At 40.9% G+C, this 18,071-nt stretch overlaps 1 protein-coding gene across 1 annotated transcript in view; it reads right to left on the bottom strand.

The window, feature by feature from the left end:
• Nucleotides 1-4,996: 4,996 nt before the first annotated feature.
• Nucleotides 4,997-18,071, bottom strand: part of SIK2 (salt inducible kinase 2) — a 181,269-nt gene continuing 168,194 nt past the window's right edge. Inside the window, exons 12-15 of the mRNA XM_088481364.1 lie at nt 17,140-17,297; nt 15,233-15,346; nt 12,674-12,765; nt 4,997-11,923 (exon numbers count right to left, since the gene is read on the bottom strand). Of these exons, the coding sequence (XP_088337490.1) occupies nt 11,374-11,923; nt 12,674-12,765; nt 15,233-15,346; nt 17,140-17,297 (914 nt within the window). The 3' untranslated portion in view covers nt 4,997-11,373. The remainder of the gene's footprint in view (nt 11,924-12,673; nt 12,766-15,232; nt 15,347-17,139; nt 17,298-18,071) is intronic.

Genomic DNA, 18,071 nt, shown 5'->3' with positions numbered 1-18,071 from the left:
TGTGTCACCCCTTTCTGTCTGCCCCTCCCCTTTGGAATGTAAGCTCTCACGAGCAGGGCCCTCATCCCACACGTGGTTCTCCTTCCCCTACTTATACTATCATTTATACTACCTCCGTACGGGAGGGAGCTGAATGTCTGCATACAGCGGGGGCGTGGCTGGGCTATGACGCCATTTTGGGGCGGGGGCGTGACCACACGATCGCATCATCGTGCCACTGCCCCCTCTTCACAATGCCGAAAATAAAGGCATTGTGAAGCAGGGGGCGGAGCCACGATGACGCGATTCAGCTAGAATCGCGTCATCAACGCTGCGGGGGTTTCTAGTAGTAGTCTGGGGGCAGGCGGCAGCCGGGAGGTTTGCCTGCCTTTCCGGGGGGTAGGAAGCGGCACCCAATATTCGGGAGGCTCCCGACCAAATCGGGAGGGTAGGCAAGTCTGATATAGTCCTAACTCCCCAAACGGCATCTAACACTTGGTTGCTGACGCCCTGCTGCTGATTTCAGTGTTATGCAGCAATGTCTATAACCCATGTCCTTGTCCTGCATTGTTTTGTACTGTTAATAACTGTTTTTCTTGTTTATGTACTCTGTAAGGCTGTGTGTAACTTTACAGCGCCATATAAAGGAAAATAAGAATAATAATATTTCATGCATATATAAAAATATTTCTGTATGATAAACTAAATTTATTGCAGTTCGGGCCATATAATGTACCAGAACAAATAAGTCATGCGTATATAATTGAAAGCAATACCAAAATTGCTTGTGTAGGTTTTAAAATCAATTCTTCCCAGAGCAAATACATATAGCACAAAAATGAGGAAAATTATGTGGTCGTCTGAGGTGAACATGTAGCAAATTCTGACGGCAGCGGAAAGTACGATAATTATTCCAGATTTATGAAAGGTGAAGAGTACAGTCATTCAGGGCTATTGATAAAGCACGTATTCTAAGGAAAGCTAATCTGCTTTCATGGTCAAGTCATGGTCAGCAGCAGCAGTTGTGTGTTGGGAAATACATTTTATGTGAATAGGAAATAAGAGCATAGCAAATGACATGCCAATAAAAGCTATTCCTCTTCATTATTTACGCTCTTTATCATGTTTCTAGTCCATGAAAAGTTGCTTAGTGTAAGAGGTAATCTATCTCGTTTCCTGTTGAGAGAATGGAAAGAAAAAAAAAAAAGTCAAATTGCATTAAGATTGTTAAGGATATTGAACTGTATTTTTTGAACGGAGGGACAGAATATGTAATCAGCGGGCACCACAGTTAGACTAGTATTGCCTGGCCAGTCAGAAGTGTATCTCAATGGTATATGAGCATATGAGCAGTGAAGGCCCATTTGGAATTTCAGTTCTGGAACTCCCATTTCATGCTCAGAACAAAGGAGCGGACGGATCAGTATCACCAGGCCCAACTATCAGCCGCATGGACAGCTCATACGGTAAATTTAGTTATGCCATTTACTTTTATTCTAGTGGAAAAAAAAAACAGAGACCCCCTTGCCCCCTATGTGGAATTTGTAGTTAGAGCCCAATAGGATGACCAGTATAGTCTCCAATCTCATATCTAGTATATAAGGTATTCCCAGGGGCGTAACTACTGTAGGTATTGGAAGGCACCATAGCAGTGGAGTTACAAGGGGGTGTGGAGCGCACCCGGGTGTCACTCCAAAGTGCCCACTCCTCAGTGACAGGAGCCGGATGCTCCACTATAGCATTACATGCAGCACTCAGCTCCTGACTCAGGGAGGGAACCGGCACTGCACACAAAATGGTCCCAAGGGGCAGTCCACACCGCACCTCTGGGACCCCCGGAGTGACTAAAATGGGGGTTCGGGCTGTGAGGCCATGTCCCCTACCCACAAGGCCATACCCCCTTTTTTACTATCCTCCCCGCACTGGCTGTCACCACAGGGAAGGATGCCTCTGCCCCATAGCAAAAGTTTGTAAGGGCCCCTATGTAGCACCCAGTGGTGAAAAAAATTATATAACACATGTAACTTTAACAAGGAAGATGGGCCCCTTAGCTCTGGGCCCCATAGCAGCTGCACCTACTGTATAGTAGTTACGCCCATGTGTATTTCCTAAACTGGTGACCAGTATACAAAGCTGAGCCCAGTCTGATTGTTAGAATACAAGAGCTCATGTTCAAAGCTGAGCCCAATCTGCTGACTAGTGTAACAGCTGATCTCAGTCTGGAGACTGTGCAGCAAATGAGCAAACTGCACCCCAAACTAGATGCATTAATATAATTAGTGAGCCCCACTGAACACCATCACTCCTATGAAGACAGATAATCAGCCAGCAGTATTATTTTCTCATAATGTCCCTATTGCTGACACACTACCACTACCTGAGACAGGACCTGTGTTTGTCCATCATGACTACTACATGTTGTTGGAACAACTGTATTAGAGCCATCCGCAGAGACAAGTACATAACATTTGGTTAGAGTTTTATTCTTCTGTTGTGCAGATGAAACTGTCTGGAGATTGGATAATAAAGGACACACACAAGAAAGTACTTTGGTTGTATACAGAGCTATAAATGCCCTTTTATGAGTCACGTTTATCTAGTTTTACAGGAAGGTGCCGAAACGGGCAACACTTTAAGCAGAAGTGCAGCTTTAGGTTGTGAGTAAATAAAAAAAACTAACTGTGCACCTGGACAAGGCATGTTGCAATGCAAGGGGTGCAAATACATGCAAGGTAAATACTGGCTGCTTTTGCATGTAGCCCACAAATGTTGGACAGCTTTATTATTACACTGCACTTTAGATTTGAGTTTGGACAATCTAAATCACCCTGCACATGAATGGACCCTGAAGTACACCTTCAGCCTTTATTTGTTTACATTGTCCTACCTACAACCCCATTCCATTCATCCTGAAAGGGACCCCCCTGTATGCTAACATGCATGCAAACAGTGGCGTAACTACCATGGGTGCAAGGGGTGCAGCTGCTAAGGTGCCCAAGCTTCCTCTGTAGTCTGCTGTAGCCCTTACACTCAGTCACATATGAGGTGGGCTGGTCCAGTGAGAGCCACCGAGGGGGGCCCGGGTGCCAGCGGTGTTGATTTGGTGCTGGCCTGATTACAGCCGGTGCGCCAGCTGTAATTAGCGGGCAGCCCGCCCCAAAATTCACACCTGCTGGCTGCGGATGGCACACGGAGAGGCTGCTGGGGGGAGACTGGGAGGTGAGTTGCTGCTGGTGGGTTGGAGGGGGAGCATAATGTGTAAGGGGCACTACTATTGTGTGGAATAATGTGTTTATATGGAGCACTACTACTAAATGGCATAATCTGTAAAGGGGATTAATGTGTAAAGGGCATTACTGTGTGGCATAATGTATAAGGGGCACTACTACAGCATGGCATAAAGAGTATAAAGGTACTACTGTGTGGCATAACCTGAATGGGCTCTGTGTGGGGGCAAATTCATGGGTTTTTTTTACCTCTGGGGGGGCCTTTTAAGATCTTGCTATGTGGCCCCCAAAGTTCTAGCTATGCCCTTGCATGCAAATACTGAGGGCTGACTAATATATATGGTCACTTTAAAGAGGACTAAAGGCCCCTACACACTACACAATTTTTGTTAACAATTTGGCTGATTCCAACACATTGAAAGGACAAATCGTTAAAATTGTGCAGTGTATGCACTATATCGTTCATTGCGCGCTCCTCGTGCAGTCGTCAGACTCATTGTCTGATCTTTTGTACATGCAGTCCAATCAGATGATGTGGCTGACTATCCCATGCAGCGCTATGCGGCGGGTGCCGGAATATTGGCCACCAGATCGTCCAGTGTGTATGGACCGCCCAACATGTCGGCCGGAGTGAGTCATAATATTTGACACTTGCTCAGATTGAGATTAAATGGATACTTTTGTAGCTTTCTCACAGGTTTTTGGCAGACTGACACTTTCCCTTAAGCCAGACCCAGAACCTGTGTCATTTAAGAGTGTCCCCATTTTTAGGGATTGTGTGACAGTGTGTGGCCCTGACAAAGTTCAAACCTAGGTAAACGCCTAATCCTGTTCAAACTACACCACCCTGCCAAATTTGGTGGAGCTAGGCCCAAAACTCTGTCCGTGCATAAAGGACAAACACACACATTTTCTCACTTATTATATAGATCTGCACCATCTGCAGTGCAACATGGTTTTACCAAGGTGCAAAGTTACTTGCTATTTTTAGCTTTACATCCAACTCCGTATCAGGCCCTTACTACTGTATGTCTGTATGGTAATTCTTACTGAGATCCCGAATAGGGTAGATAGATTTTGCCACAGTGTATTTGAACTGCTCATATCAATATTAAGATGGATATATTCTCACAGATGAAGACACCTGTGGTTAGAGGTTACACACTAGGGAAAGGTAAGGGTTAGACTGCGGGCAAGGGGGATGGTTAGTGTTAGACTGTGGGTGGGGGAGGGGTTTGAGTTATGCACTAGGGGGAGGTTAGGGTTAGGCTGTGGGGGGGGTTAGAATTAGGCTGCGTGTGGGTTAGGAACTAGGGGAAGATCTAGGGATAATGACAGAATACTTATCAGAACACTGTTCACCAGATGTCTGCGATGGAACTGCTACACGTGTGTCCACATGATGATTGTCAACATGGTCAATGTGCTAAGAATATTGACTTTTTAACCAGGTCATCATTCTCATGTCGACATACTGTAATGAATGTCGACTTTGTATACCACCTTCAAATTAACAACCGACCCTTTATTACTTCAGCTGAGATGAAGGACCAGCTTATGTGCGGCCAATATTAATAAGAAAGAGAATTGCTTTATAGTCAAGTACTCTGCTTGATAATTAAGCACAATTACTAAGTTACAATGACTGCTGAAAAGTGTGTGTGTTAATGCTGTGACCTATTCATGCAAAGCAGACTCAGCAGTGCGGTGTAGTGTACTGTACTGCCCCCTGTGGCTGTATTGTGCATCACAAGGCGGAAATGGAAACACGATAAAATAGCACGCCAGTCTTGTACTGAAACATTTTTATTATTACGCAAACCACATTATCCATTTCTGCTACAATAATGCAGACAAACTGTCATTGACAATGTCCCTTGTGCGTTGAGAGCGAAACAGTCAACTGACTACTTTAATTAGGACGCTTTAACAAACTAGCCAGAAAATTATAGCCAGTACAACATACCTCATAAAAAAAACATTACAACAAAACCCAGAGATTTCATATTACTAGTTTTAATGACAAAAACCTCAAGACACTTTAAACCCAGTCACCACCAAAGGCATCTATGAACTACCGATGAAAACATACCAATTATTGCATTAATTTGTCAATCCCACTGTTTTCCTATGCTTATAACGAAGGGACATAAAACGGACAGCGACAAATATCCAAACAATGGTGACTTTTAACTTTATTATAACCTTTAGAAAATTTTCAAATGATTTATTATTATTTTTAAACTTTAATTTTATCATTTGTGACGTTTGCTTCGGTATATCAGACACATTAGGGCATTATATAGTAATTGTGTAAATATTTTGTAACTCATATCAACGGGTGAAATATTAGCACCTGTGCAAGGAAAAGGTCAGCTATAATCTGATTTTAATAGGAGTATCTGCACATTGTACTAGATTAGAAAATAAGCCCCACTGTGTACTTTCTGCGAGAGAAGGCTGTAATGTAACATGCAGCAAACATTCTCCTTATTACATTGTACATTAATAGGCAAAATATATGTTTTTGATCGAGGTTTGGTGACACTGACGAAATTGCTATAAAGAGTCTTCATATTCTATAAGGTAGCTTGACAATCTCTTTTTGAATTCAGGCCTGGCTACTGTATCTAAACACACATACATACATATGTGTGTGTGTGTGTATATATATATATATATATATATATATATATACATATATATACACACACACATACATACATATACAGGGTCAGACTGGCCTACAGGGGTACAGGGGAAATCCCCAGTGGGCCCCCCACCCCCTCCTCTAGGGGTGGAGCAGGGTCATGGATGAACTTGGTGCTTAATTTGTCTCTATGGGAACTACACTAAGATTACCCCCCCCTGCCAATCAAAGTGGGTGGAGGTGACACACCCCTGTGTCCTCTTTTATAAAAGGGCCTCTCTAATGCTTGGCCAGTCCATTTGTTTTGGCTGGACATCCCCCCTCTGATGGCTGGCCATGCCCCTTAAGTTTGGGCCCCTACCATTGCATTCCCTGGTGGGCCCTTCTAGCCCCAGTCCAACACTGTATGTATATATGTGTGTATTATATATAAATATATATTTTCTTTAATAAAACTGAAGTCATATTACACCAGCATTAATTTAGGGCAAAACAGTATAACCTTGCAATGCACTCGATTGTCCAGGGAAGATTCTACATGTTTATTTTGGTGAAACGTCACTAATAGTTAGGAGAGTCTCATCAATTATAGCTTAGGTCTTCTTAAATCCAACAGGATTCATTCTACTAAGAATGGTTAAACCCATTTCTCATAATTAGCATCTTATTGTTAGGGACAATTAAAGCCTCTGCTATATATTTACAAGCTACAGCAGCAATCAAATATATATATATATATATATATTTATATATATATATATATATATATATATAATTTTCATATTATTTCAGCACCTTTTTAAATCAGTTACATCTGCCTTCTGCAACAATGACATTGACCTGCAATGCTGAGCCCTGAAAACATATATGTCCCTCAAAAATCACCATTACAGAGGGTACGAAGGGTTTAAACTCCTGCATTGTGTGCGGTCATGGTGATTTGGGGGGAATGGTCCTGGCATAATTATTGGGCATCACTCTGTGGGCAGACTAACCAGCCAGCATTGTATCTTTATTTCTTGTGTCATATTTTCGGAATGTTGGGAGGCAGGAACATATATCGAATATTAAGAGAAGAGTTATATTAAAGTGCCCAAACCTAAAATTATATTGAAAGCTTATTATTTACAATAATTATCAATAAGGTTTATTAGTCATTGCAATTTGAATGTTGGCTTTATTTGATTATTAAATGTGATTTGTTAATTGATAAAATAGAGCCTTAGCATAAATAAACCCACCGCCATCCTTCAGAAAACAATTGCAGTTTATTAAACATAAACAACCTAACATGAAATGTATGTTTTAGAACATATGGAAAAATAAGAATATCTTTATTCATTACCGTTGTCCATTTAGGATTCATTACCCTGCATGTATAAAACATAGACTCAGCAAATTAGAGCCAAAGCTTTTGCCCGGCGTACGATTTGTAGACGAAAAGTAATATACCAACAACTTGTTTGGTACAAAGACGGGAGGTTCCATTGGTCCACTTATGCCTTAATGCCTAAGTCCATATGAATCCACCAGATTGCGTAAACATACTCAAAAGGAAATCTATTGCTTAAAATACTGTCATACTAAAGTATATTGCTACATCCACTGATTTAATATATATAGATAGTATTTATATATATCTATCTATCAATTACCTGTACTTTGATGTAACATAAGATACTTTACATGGCCTTTAATGTTTTAAGGAACTGAGAATTTGTAAATATCCTTTTGCATTCAAGAATGCTGATCTACTGTATATGGATTTAGGAATGTGAAAGTGAGAGTAATGATGATGCGATATCGCAGTGTGTGACCTATAAAATGACCACAATGCCATATAGAAATTGGGTCATCATTAGAGGAATTGGTCATTTTCCAACCACACTAACAGTCCATAGTAATGCTGGAAATGTTCTAGATGCTTGGTCTGAAGACCTTTACTGCAAAATGGTGCGCGTCAGTCAGGTACTGCACCAGCATCTCCTGCTTGCTTAACTCAGACTTCTGTTCCTCCAGTGACCACATCTGGCCAGCCTAAGTCTCTTCGGGTTACAGTAAGTGGGCAATAGAGCCTTGGCCTCTTAAGCTTTACAGATGGATCCTGGCACTATCAGAGGGACAGAAATATCGTACTGTGCAACATACAATGCACAAAGCACTGTATAGTTCAGCAGTAACATTAAATGGTCTCCTACAAACCCAAATACCCCCTTTAGGCTGGACAGTCACACCTTTAGGGTAGACTGTTGGGAGCAGTGTCCTGATCACCTCGGTGAGTGGAGGGGAGGGGTTTGAGATTGACTCTGTTCCTCGCACCCCAATGTGAGACGTGGATGCACGCGGCGACTCCTTCCCTATACGGCAACACACAGACTGTCCGACTTTCACATTTAAATTGTTGGGAGGTATGTACAGCACAAAGCTGCAGTAAGACATGGCTGCTGCTGGGTCATGGGTAAGCCACCTATTAGATACATGATTGTCCCTGCAAGATTGTGCTACTGCCTTGGCTGCAGTGTGTGCTGGCAATCGCCGTCTTGGAAAACTAACACTTTGCAATATCCATATTATGGAATAATGGGATTTAAGGGGCCTATGTATCAAGCTGCTTTTTTTACATAAAATTATGTAGAAACTGCAGTTTTTGCATAATTTTATGTATTATAGCTATATACTAATGGCAAAATGCAGGACATTTCCCAATAATCTCCGGCAGAGTGCTAACTAGCACTTCAGATCGCCGTCACCATTATCATCAATGGGGACTACGATCTGACCCCTATGTGCTAAACTCCAAAAAGCAAAGCTTTCCGGAGTTTGGCCCCAGTAGTTTACGCTATGTTCATTACCGGCAGTTCTGCGATCATTAGTACATAAAACCCTAAATGTTCTATCAAGATTCTCAAATTATTATATCTGATTTAGTGAATATTACAAAATACTTTTTCATATAACAGCTTGAAATTAGTTAGGTTTACTTTATAGCAGCAAGAAAGCCAACCGCCCCATTATGAGCAATATCATCAACTTAAATACCAATGCATAAAAGATTATGGGGACGAAAAAAAAAGAAAATAATACATTTGTTTGTATATAAACTCATCTTCAGCAAATTTTCAAGACAATTTCAGAATAAAGACTTTGAAATATATTTTTCTTTCATAGATCTTTTCTAATGGTTTTTATTATCACAATATTTTATTTTTATAAAGAAAATCATTGCAACATTGCTTCTTGTTGCCACTTCTATAATACATTCAAATTCATAGCAGTGACCACTAAAATTTGGCTTAAAGGGATTTAGTGACAATGTTGTGCAGGTAAACTAGCTGTGACGCCCATTAGGTAACACTACTACGGGTGATGTTCTAGAATACAGGCTTACGGCAAAGGGGATAGGGGTTTTTTTAACAATCAAAACCGGAAATAAGACAAAACCTGGGAAAATGTGAACAGAGAATTGTAGTCATTAAACCCAATTGACACTGTTATAGGATAGATCCATCTGATCGTTTCAACTATTGCAATAATAAATAGACCCAAATATGTAGTTACCTTTTATGGGACTTTACGGTTTATTTCCAAAAACACCGCTATTTTTAAAGTGCCAATCACAAAGATCAATTTATTTGATACTTACAAAATCGGAAATTATGGCAGAAATTATGCCTTTTTTAAATTCACATCTCCCTATTTGTGTAGCAATTTTAGCTCTAATAGATGACATGGTTGTAAGAATTAGATATTTATTTAAAAAAAAAATACATTTGCATTTTTGGACAAACAACTGATTTCATGTTTAAAGAACAATCCCAGATTTACTTCTTTGTACCTTGCAACATTTAGTTGTTGCCTATTGTCGCGAATTCTATTAGTAGATTTGTTACATATTTGATTTATAGATGATTGGTCAATGTGGGTGGCCAAGGTGAAGCCTTGGATTGTGGTCAGTTTAAATTAGTGTTATGTTATACAGAATTTGAGGAGAAAATTAAATAATACTACTGGCTCTTCTTCTTTCCAAACGTGTCATCAGATTATGGCTTCTTTATTTAGTCTTGAATATACAGAAAGTGCAACGCGTGGATGAGAAACTGAGGATGTGCTGAATTTGAGATTACACTCCGGCTACGGTAACCTATCATCAATACTAACTTCAATAGATAGATGGGTATCTGCATTTGGGGTGTGATAACTCCATCACGTCAGGTTTTTCGTGAAACATCCATTGCCATGGTTAATATCAACAGTTCATGACATTAAATAGAATTAAATATTGCTATAATACTTTTTAAAACATTTTTTTTTCTACACATGAGCAATCAGAACATTAATTAAACGCTTTATGCATTCCACACAGTGGAACAGACGAACATACACACAAACTCTGACTCGACTTTGGATGTAGCATTGATAGAAATGGGATATCATCTGACTTTAGTTTTTCATCCGAAAAAGAAAGGTACTGTATATTCTATTCTGAAAAAACTCATAAAGGCACAAAACTACCACACATCACACGTATTTTGTAGCTCATTTTGTGTTTTCCTGACTAAAATCTAAATAGTTTACCAAATTTACAAAGTTTTGTCAACAAATAACGACATATAGTATTACTGTGACCTGAAAACACAGTCGAGATTATTATTATTTCTTCATCATCATCGTGTTAAAAAGTTACAGTTCTGTAACAAATGTCATCTCCCAAAACCTGTTTTTCCTCCGGCAGAGAGAAGCCAGCAGAACGGCCTGATCATGCTCGGCCAAACAATTTATGACGTAGTCATCCTTGTTCTACCATCAAAAAGTTGCCCAACCTCAAACTGACGTTGTCCATGAAAACTGAGAAGCGTACCTGCCCCTCCTAAAGCAAAATGAGTCCACTCAGGGTTATCTCTTGGTTAGGTCATTGCATGAAGTCTCTATTCTTTTACTGAGGTTCTATGTGACACGAGTACCTCCAGTAGTGTAGCATCCAGTAACTACGATGAGTTCTTAGCTTCTCCATGTACTTTTGGAAGGTGCTTGATGCCTATATCTCAGTAGCTTAGCTTAAAAGGTTCCCGAAAAACAAAAATAAAAACACTTTACAAGAAGCCTTTGCTTTTAATGTTAGGATCAGGTCACAAAGTTTCCTGAAATATTGCTTTTAATGGTGCTTTGTCTTACAAGAGCGTCATGCTGCAGGTGTTGTGAGGACCAGCAGACTGATCTAAAGTTAATGATCTTTTCCTATAGCAGATCCACTGAATGAGCTTCTCATGATTACTTCCTTGCAGGACTCCTTATCACTTTTCTCCAGGTTTCTAAGGACCTGGAACATGGAGATCTTGTGAAATCCAGCAATACAACTCAGCCATGCAAGCCGGATTCCACATTGGAAACCGTGTCAAGGAGATCGATTCCTTCCACACTTCAGTTGGGAACAAAAGAAAAAAGCTGTTAAAATAAACTTTCTCCTCCTAAATATTTGACCTTATTGTCATGTGCCAGATACAATCATCTACACATGGGCTAATTAACCAAAACATAGCCACTGTGCTGAGAGTCAACAGTTTCCATCATCTCACAGTCAAAAGGCTCATTTAGGGTCAAGGTTTTGTAAGACGACAGAGTATCGTGTCCTGTAGGGCTATCCTGGTTTTCTTGCAATACCATTCCGCCTTGCTGAGCTGAATTCATAGAATACTGACATTGGCTTGTATATTCCGATTCATGTATTGGTATCCCAGTTAATTCACAGGTCTGGTAAGCATACTGTAAGGGTGTCTGCTGTACGTGAAGCTGCGTTACGACCTGTGGCTGGCTGGGCTGCACCATGTGTTGCATCTGCTGGGAATGCAGCTTGTGATACTGACTTAAGAATGGATCATATTGCATTTCATCAGAAGCCGGCTCTAACACTGGGCTGAGTGGCTGAGACAAGCTGAACTGGCTCTGTTGCACAGACTCCAACGGGAGCTGCTGTCCTTGCATGGGATAGTTGTTTTCTGCTATCTGCATCTGGTTGAAATAAGCCTGCAACTGTGGTTGCTTCTGGAGGAAGAGACGCTTCTGGTGTAACCTGGTTGATTGAAAGCAAAGTGAATTACTTATAGTCCTCGAAACTTACCAACATCAAGGTGTTTTAACGAGCAAAAGACACAAACACATATCGGTATGCAATAATAATAATATAATATATATACAACAGTTTTCAGCACTACGCTAATAGAATAGGGGCCAATGATCTTGCCAAGGGCCCTATGCTATTTTCAATGACGGATAATAATTAATGTAGGATGGGACTTTGCAATTGTTTTGCTCCCTGTGACTTGTCTATAACATTTTTGAGCTATTTCATGTCATCCTCAATGGGGGTTATGTAATAGGTGATGAGTTTAAGGAAATAAGGTGCTTTCGGTGGGTCCGCTCCTAAATTTAAAGCGGCAATTAGTTATAAGGCAAGATCAGCCATATAACTAAATGCTGCTTTAAATTTTGTTGTGAACTACCCATAAAGGAAGACGGGGGCCTTATCGTTTATATTAGGAAAACGCCATTTGTTTTGCTGCATGCAACGGATCTATCTTTGCTGCGTGCAGCAAAGGAACACCAAACATCCTGACCACAAGACGGACAGTCCATTGCTATCAAACTGTCCCACCACAAGCAGGAAGATTGGGAAGTATGCCTATCTATTCCTGCTCAATGTCCAGCATGGCAAACACCAGCCTCACCAGCTTTGATAATCACTCATCACATGGAGCATTAAAGAAAAGCATGGTGTATGCTGAGATACAGACCGAGACATGCGCCAGCGACCGGATCTCACCTGTGTTCCTGTAGCTGCTGCTCTAGACTTCGGGGCATTTCCTTGCAATACATTTGGCAGCTGTTCTGAGCTTGTGCCAGCAGGTTCCCTGTCTACAAAGGAATGAAAACATAGTTTGAGAATGTGAAGCAATAAGTCATATCACTGACCACCCAATCAGGAAAGTGACGTGGTGCAATGAACGTCTGACGTCCACCAGGAAAGAAAACAAAAGGGAAAGTAAGAATTTTAGGGGAAAAAAAAAAGTCTAGGAGCGGAGGAGCAGGATGCCTGGATTCCCGTCACTCACTACCAGAACTTTGGACCTCATTCAGACACGCTCGCAAGCGGGTCGATGTTTAGGCCCTGCACACGCGCAGCAGCCGCACTGCGCGTGCGCAAGCCCTGGAGCGAGAGAGAAATTCTCTCGCTCTGGAGCTCACTACAAAAGGGGCGGCTGTCCATGTTGATCGACAGCTTGCCCCGTTTTGTAGGCATGGCGGGGGGGTGGTTTCACAAACGGAGGCATTCCTTAAGGAAAGCCTGCCATTTTGTGGGCGGCCGCACTGACATCAGTAGTGATGTCAGTGGGGAGCTTCCTGCTCGATCAGAGCAGGAAGCTCCCTGGGGCTTGCGGTTGCCGAGACCCAACCTTAAGGTCTCGTCGCAAGCCCCGATGGTCTTGACCATCGCTGCCACCAACCTGGTCGGTCGCTAAAGCTGTGGGTGGTAACCCACAGCATAGCTAGCGACCAGGAGGCACCACTTCAAATCCCAAGCGGCCGCCCGCATTCAGAACGACAGCTCGCATTTTGCAAGCGCCTCTGAATGAGGGCCTTTGTGTGATGTTTTCAAAAAGGTCAGCAACTTTTTGCAGAGTTACTGTAAATGGTGATCCAATGGAACAAATCTACAAGATAATAACATCTTGATAATTTAGCAAGTGCTGGGAATACAGTATATGCAGGAAAAAACAGAAGCATACTAAACTTCAGTAAGTCTCATTAGTAATCAGTGCTATTGTACCAAATGGTATATATTAAATACACGTCTGTCACACGGCCAAACGCAACTTCAACAAATGCATGTAATTTTCACCGAATTTACAGTAACCATTTACACCAATATGTCTCCTTATGTTGGGGGAGAAAAATGTCCAGGAACACTTACTATAAACCTTTTTTAATAACAATATTCATAGTAAAAAGTAAATTTACTGGATCAGACAATATGGCAAGTTAGCTGGGGAAAGCATGTGTTTGGTTTGCATACAGCAGTTTATGAAAGCTTTTAAATCGGCTTCTTACAAACGGAGTATACTGTAGTTTTGGTGCCGTTGCTGTAGGTCCCAGTGGAGGCTACGCCCCCTCCTCAATCTCTTTCTTTTTTGCCCTTCTGCTCCACAGGAGAATTCTGTCCTCCCTGAGCTCGCCTTAGGACTCCTGCGTTACGGTTTGGCAGGTATACCGCCCCAGTCAAACTCCCCACTTGCCACAATCTCTCTACCTCTCTCTTCGATCTCTCTCTCGTTCCTTCTCATTAAGATAATCAGCACCTTTGTGTAAAGTGATGAATATTCAACTATTTATCTGTCATACAGATGTTTTTTAAATACAGTATATTTGCCTCATAAATACTGTTAAAATCTCATACTAGACTTTAGCGCTACGTCATTTTTTTAAAATATGTTTTGCTTTTGCCTTTAATAAAGAAGTTTCTCTTGCACTATGTAGTGAGCAAAAAACATCCTATGAAAACTATTTGAATCAGCACCGATAACCTTTCATTAGCAGGTTTCATATAACACACCTATCAGGGGAGCTGTGCGGGCAGGAGATAGCCTGACCAAACGTGAGCATAGCCCATAAACATAGGTCTGTACATTGCGCTCAACCCGAGATGTACAGGGCACTATATGGTTGAGCAAAAAATGTATATCCTAGTGTCTGGTGACATTTGCACATGATCAGATAGCAGTCTGATCCAGTCTCTCAGTCAAACTGCTGAGCATCTAGACCTCAGTTATACATATGTGTCACAATCTGCAAGCGTCGAAATTCTGGACCAGACAAGGCTCAATTATCATGTGTACAGGCAGGCACCATTCAACTGCATTTATCATACATTCCGATCAACGTCTGATAGATACTGTTGACTTTGAATCAACAAAGACCTGATATAAGAAACAATTATTAAGGGGCATAAAAATGAGATCTATATTTATGAAAATAATGTGTATATATTGTGCTCTATAGAATGTCTGCAATTTCACTAGTAGAAACGGCTACTCTCACTCATATTAGCGATTTTGGGGGCTTAATGACATATCATGTAAATATATATTACATTTATTTAAAATATCCTTTAATAATGGACTTTCGAAACATAAAATGGCCCTGCTTCCCCTTTACGTCTATGCTTAACCTTGTGATGTGACATTTTTAGAATGTGAATGGTATGTTTTGTACATACTCAGCAGCCAGACACCACTAAAGATTTTGTGCGTAGTTCACTAATCATAGTTAATAGTAAACAAGGTATGGTCACAGAGAAATCAATACTGTACGATAAGAGCCTTACCTGCAGCCTGTGCTGTAGATACTGAGTCTCCAAACTCTGACGCCTAGACAGTAGCTGGGGCTGTATGCCGTTGGGAAATGTTGACATATTTGGAAGTTGCGCAGAGATGTCGAGCTGTAAAAAAAAAAAAAAAAAAAAGGCTCATCACAGTGCTGAATCTATAATACAAACCTACATTAATAGCAATCACGTTAACTTATCAACTACAGGTTTTGTATCATTGATATCATTCTGAAGAGGAACTAAAATAAAAAAATTGTTTCTGAAACCTGTCAGTACCATTTCATATAAAGCAAATGACGAGAAAAAAAAAAAAAAAAGATTTTGTTACTTTGTTATGGTTTCCCTGGGTCTATGTCTTCCTTGTATTACACTTGCTTATTTGTTTTATTGATTGCATGAGCCAGTCGCGGATAATGGGTCTGTCTCCCCCACACAACTCCTGTCTCACCCAACATTAAATATACAGCAGAAATTCCCGCTGCCTGAATTCTTTGTACTGGTGTGTGCAGAACGGGGAGTACAACAGAGCAGAAGACTGGAGGATAATCTACCACATCACGTTAGGCGTCTGCTGGGACTATTCCAACAGTGGGAGGAGATGGGATAAAATGAACAGTCGGAAGATGTTATAACAAAATTAGAGCCCCCGGCTTGTTTTCTGAGTGAAGGAATAGATCAGGTTTTCCACCTAAGTGTCCCCTTAAGACTGCAATTTTCTGACATTCTTCCTTCAGTCAACAATTTAGTATGTCTGTGACCAATTCTTGTACTACATGGATACCTCATTACAAAAAAAATAAAAAAAATATATAAAAAAAAATTGGCCTGAGAATTGTAAAATAGTACTTAAATGTAAAAGCAAATATCCTCTCAAATTCTGAACTGATATTTGGTATTTAGGGGTATATTTACTAAGCCTTGGATCGAGATAAAGTGGACGGAGATAAAGTACCAGCCAACCAGCTCCTGTCATTTTTCAAACACAGCCTGTGACATGGCAGTTAGGAGCTGGTTGGCTGGTACTTTATCTCCGTAGGCGTAGTAAATAGACCCCTAAAGTCTTTTCTCCTGACCAATGCAGATGTGTTCTCATACACTATTGCTGCAGTCATCCAAGCAGCCCCTCTCGGTGCTACAAATCCTGTGTGACTCTACTAGCGGCGAGCATTTTTTTTACCCCAAAAGATTGCACCGAATAATCTGATGTGCGACACTTGTACATCTATGTGCGACAGAGTCTGAATCAGCATATGAAGTGCTACTACGCATCGTCTGTAACTTTTCTCCATGCCAGGTTCCGTATCCAGACTCAGTCGCACACAGATATACAAGTTTTGCATATCAAATGAATCAATGAATTCTCCTGCTGCGTCTTAGCCACATTGCATTGCAACTAAGACGCAATTTCAGGTGAAAAAGACGCTCTGCGCTAGCAAAGGCGCACAAGACCTGGTGGCTCACTTAGCTCCAGACGTCTTGCGCCGCATGGTGTATTGACGTTAGGTGTAGGAGAACACATCTGTATATCGGTTCAAAGTATTCTTGAGGACAACAATGGACATATGGCTTGATTCTGAGCTGGGAACAAAAGAAAAAAAAGCAAATAACTGCTTGGACCAAACGCAATGCAAGGGGTGCAAAAACATTTTTTTTTTTCGTATGCAGGGTAAATACTGGCTGCTTTTGCATGTAGCCCCCAAATGCTGGACAGCTTTATTATTATACGTCAATTTAGATTTGAGTTTTGACACGCCAATCTCACGTCTAAATCGCTCTACACCTTTTATATCTGTCCCACCTGCAGTGCAACATGGTTTTACCAAATATTTACGCCGCAATATTAAACACTTGTAGGTTTTCCGTACACACAATAGAGACCATGCCCAGGGTGGCTGACATTATACCTGCGGTTGGTTGGGATCTTGGAGGGGGTGGGATGCGCTGAGTAGATCTGGATCCTCGGCTGGTCCCATTTGCTCATACAACATTTGGATCTTGTTGAGCTCTAAGATACCCTTGGTTCTTGCCAAGTTCTGGAGGTGCTGACGGAATGCTACAATTCCTTTGGTTGGTATAAAGAGACAGATGAAGCAGTGAGCACCAGAGAGTATATACATTTGTCAGGATACGATAAACGTACTGATAAAATCTTTCAGAATTAAAAACCCTAGCAATATATACATCCACATTTTTATTTTCTTTTTTACATTAGTCGCGGACTATAAATACACTGCAGGTGGACTGCAATAAACTTGAAAGCAGCATGAACCAAATGATTCATAAAGAGAATTACAATATTTTAAAAAGCTAAAAGTTTCCATACACCCAAGAACCAAATATACATTGTTTGCAGGCTGTGGGTAGTTTCATTAATCTGAGTCTAGAATAAAGAAGGAGAACATGTGCACAGAAAAGTCATATAATTATTGTGACTTTCAACCTGCCACTAGAAATTGCCAGCATTAGAATTCAGTCCATTTCTAGTTGCAGCCAGGTAAGTCTTCGTAACGAATATCACCGTTCTGCATATTATGAAAGTATAAAAAGTGGGCGCTATAAGGCATTTCTAGTGTATGATTGGTTTATGAAAATTATTCGGCTATGTAGCCAATACAGCTGCCTCTACAATATAGATCTGGATACCTACATAAAATCAGGTAACGTGAAAAGGGTAATAGGGGCTCTCATCACCAGCTGCTGGCTTGAAACTAATGAAAACAATATACTGTATACAATCTTGATAATAGCATTAATATATCAACTGTTAATACATCATATTTAGGTCATGCAGGACCACCTGGACTGATGTAAATTAGGGATGTGCAGGCTCAGATTA

Source organism: Taudactylus pleione, unplaced genomic scaffold, assembly GCF_031769625.1.
Source record: "Taudactylus pleione unplaced genomic scaffold, aTauple2 ptg000270l, whole genome shotgun sequence".
NCBI lineage: Eukaryota > Metazoa > Chordata > Amphibia > Anura > Myobatrachidae > Taudactylus > Taudactylus pleione.
The sequence above is the reverse complement of the archived record's forward strand: the minus strand, read 5'-3'. Positions and strand labels throughout refer to the sequence as shown.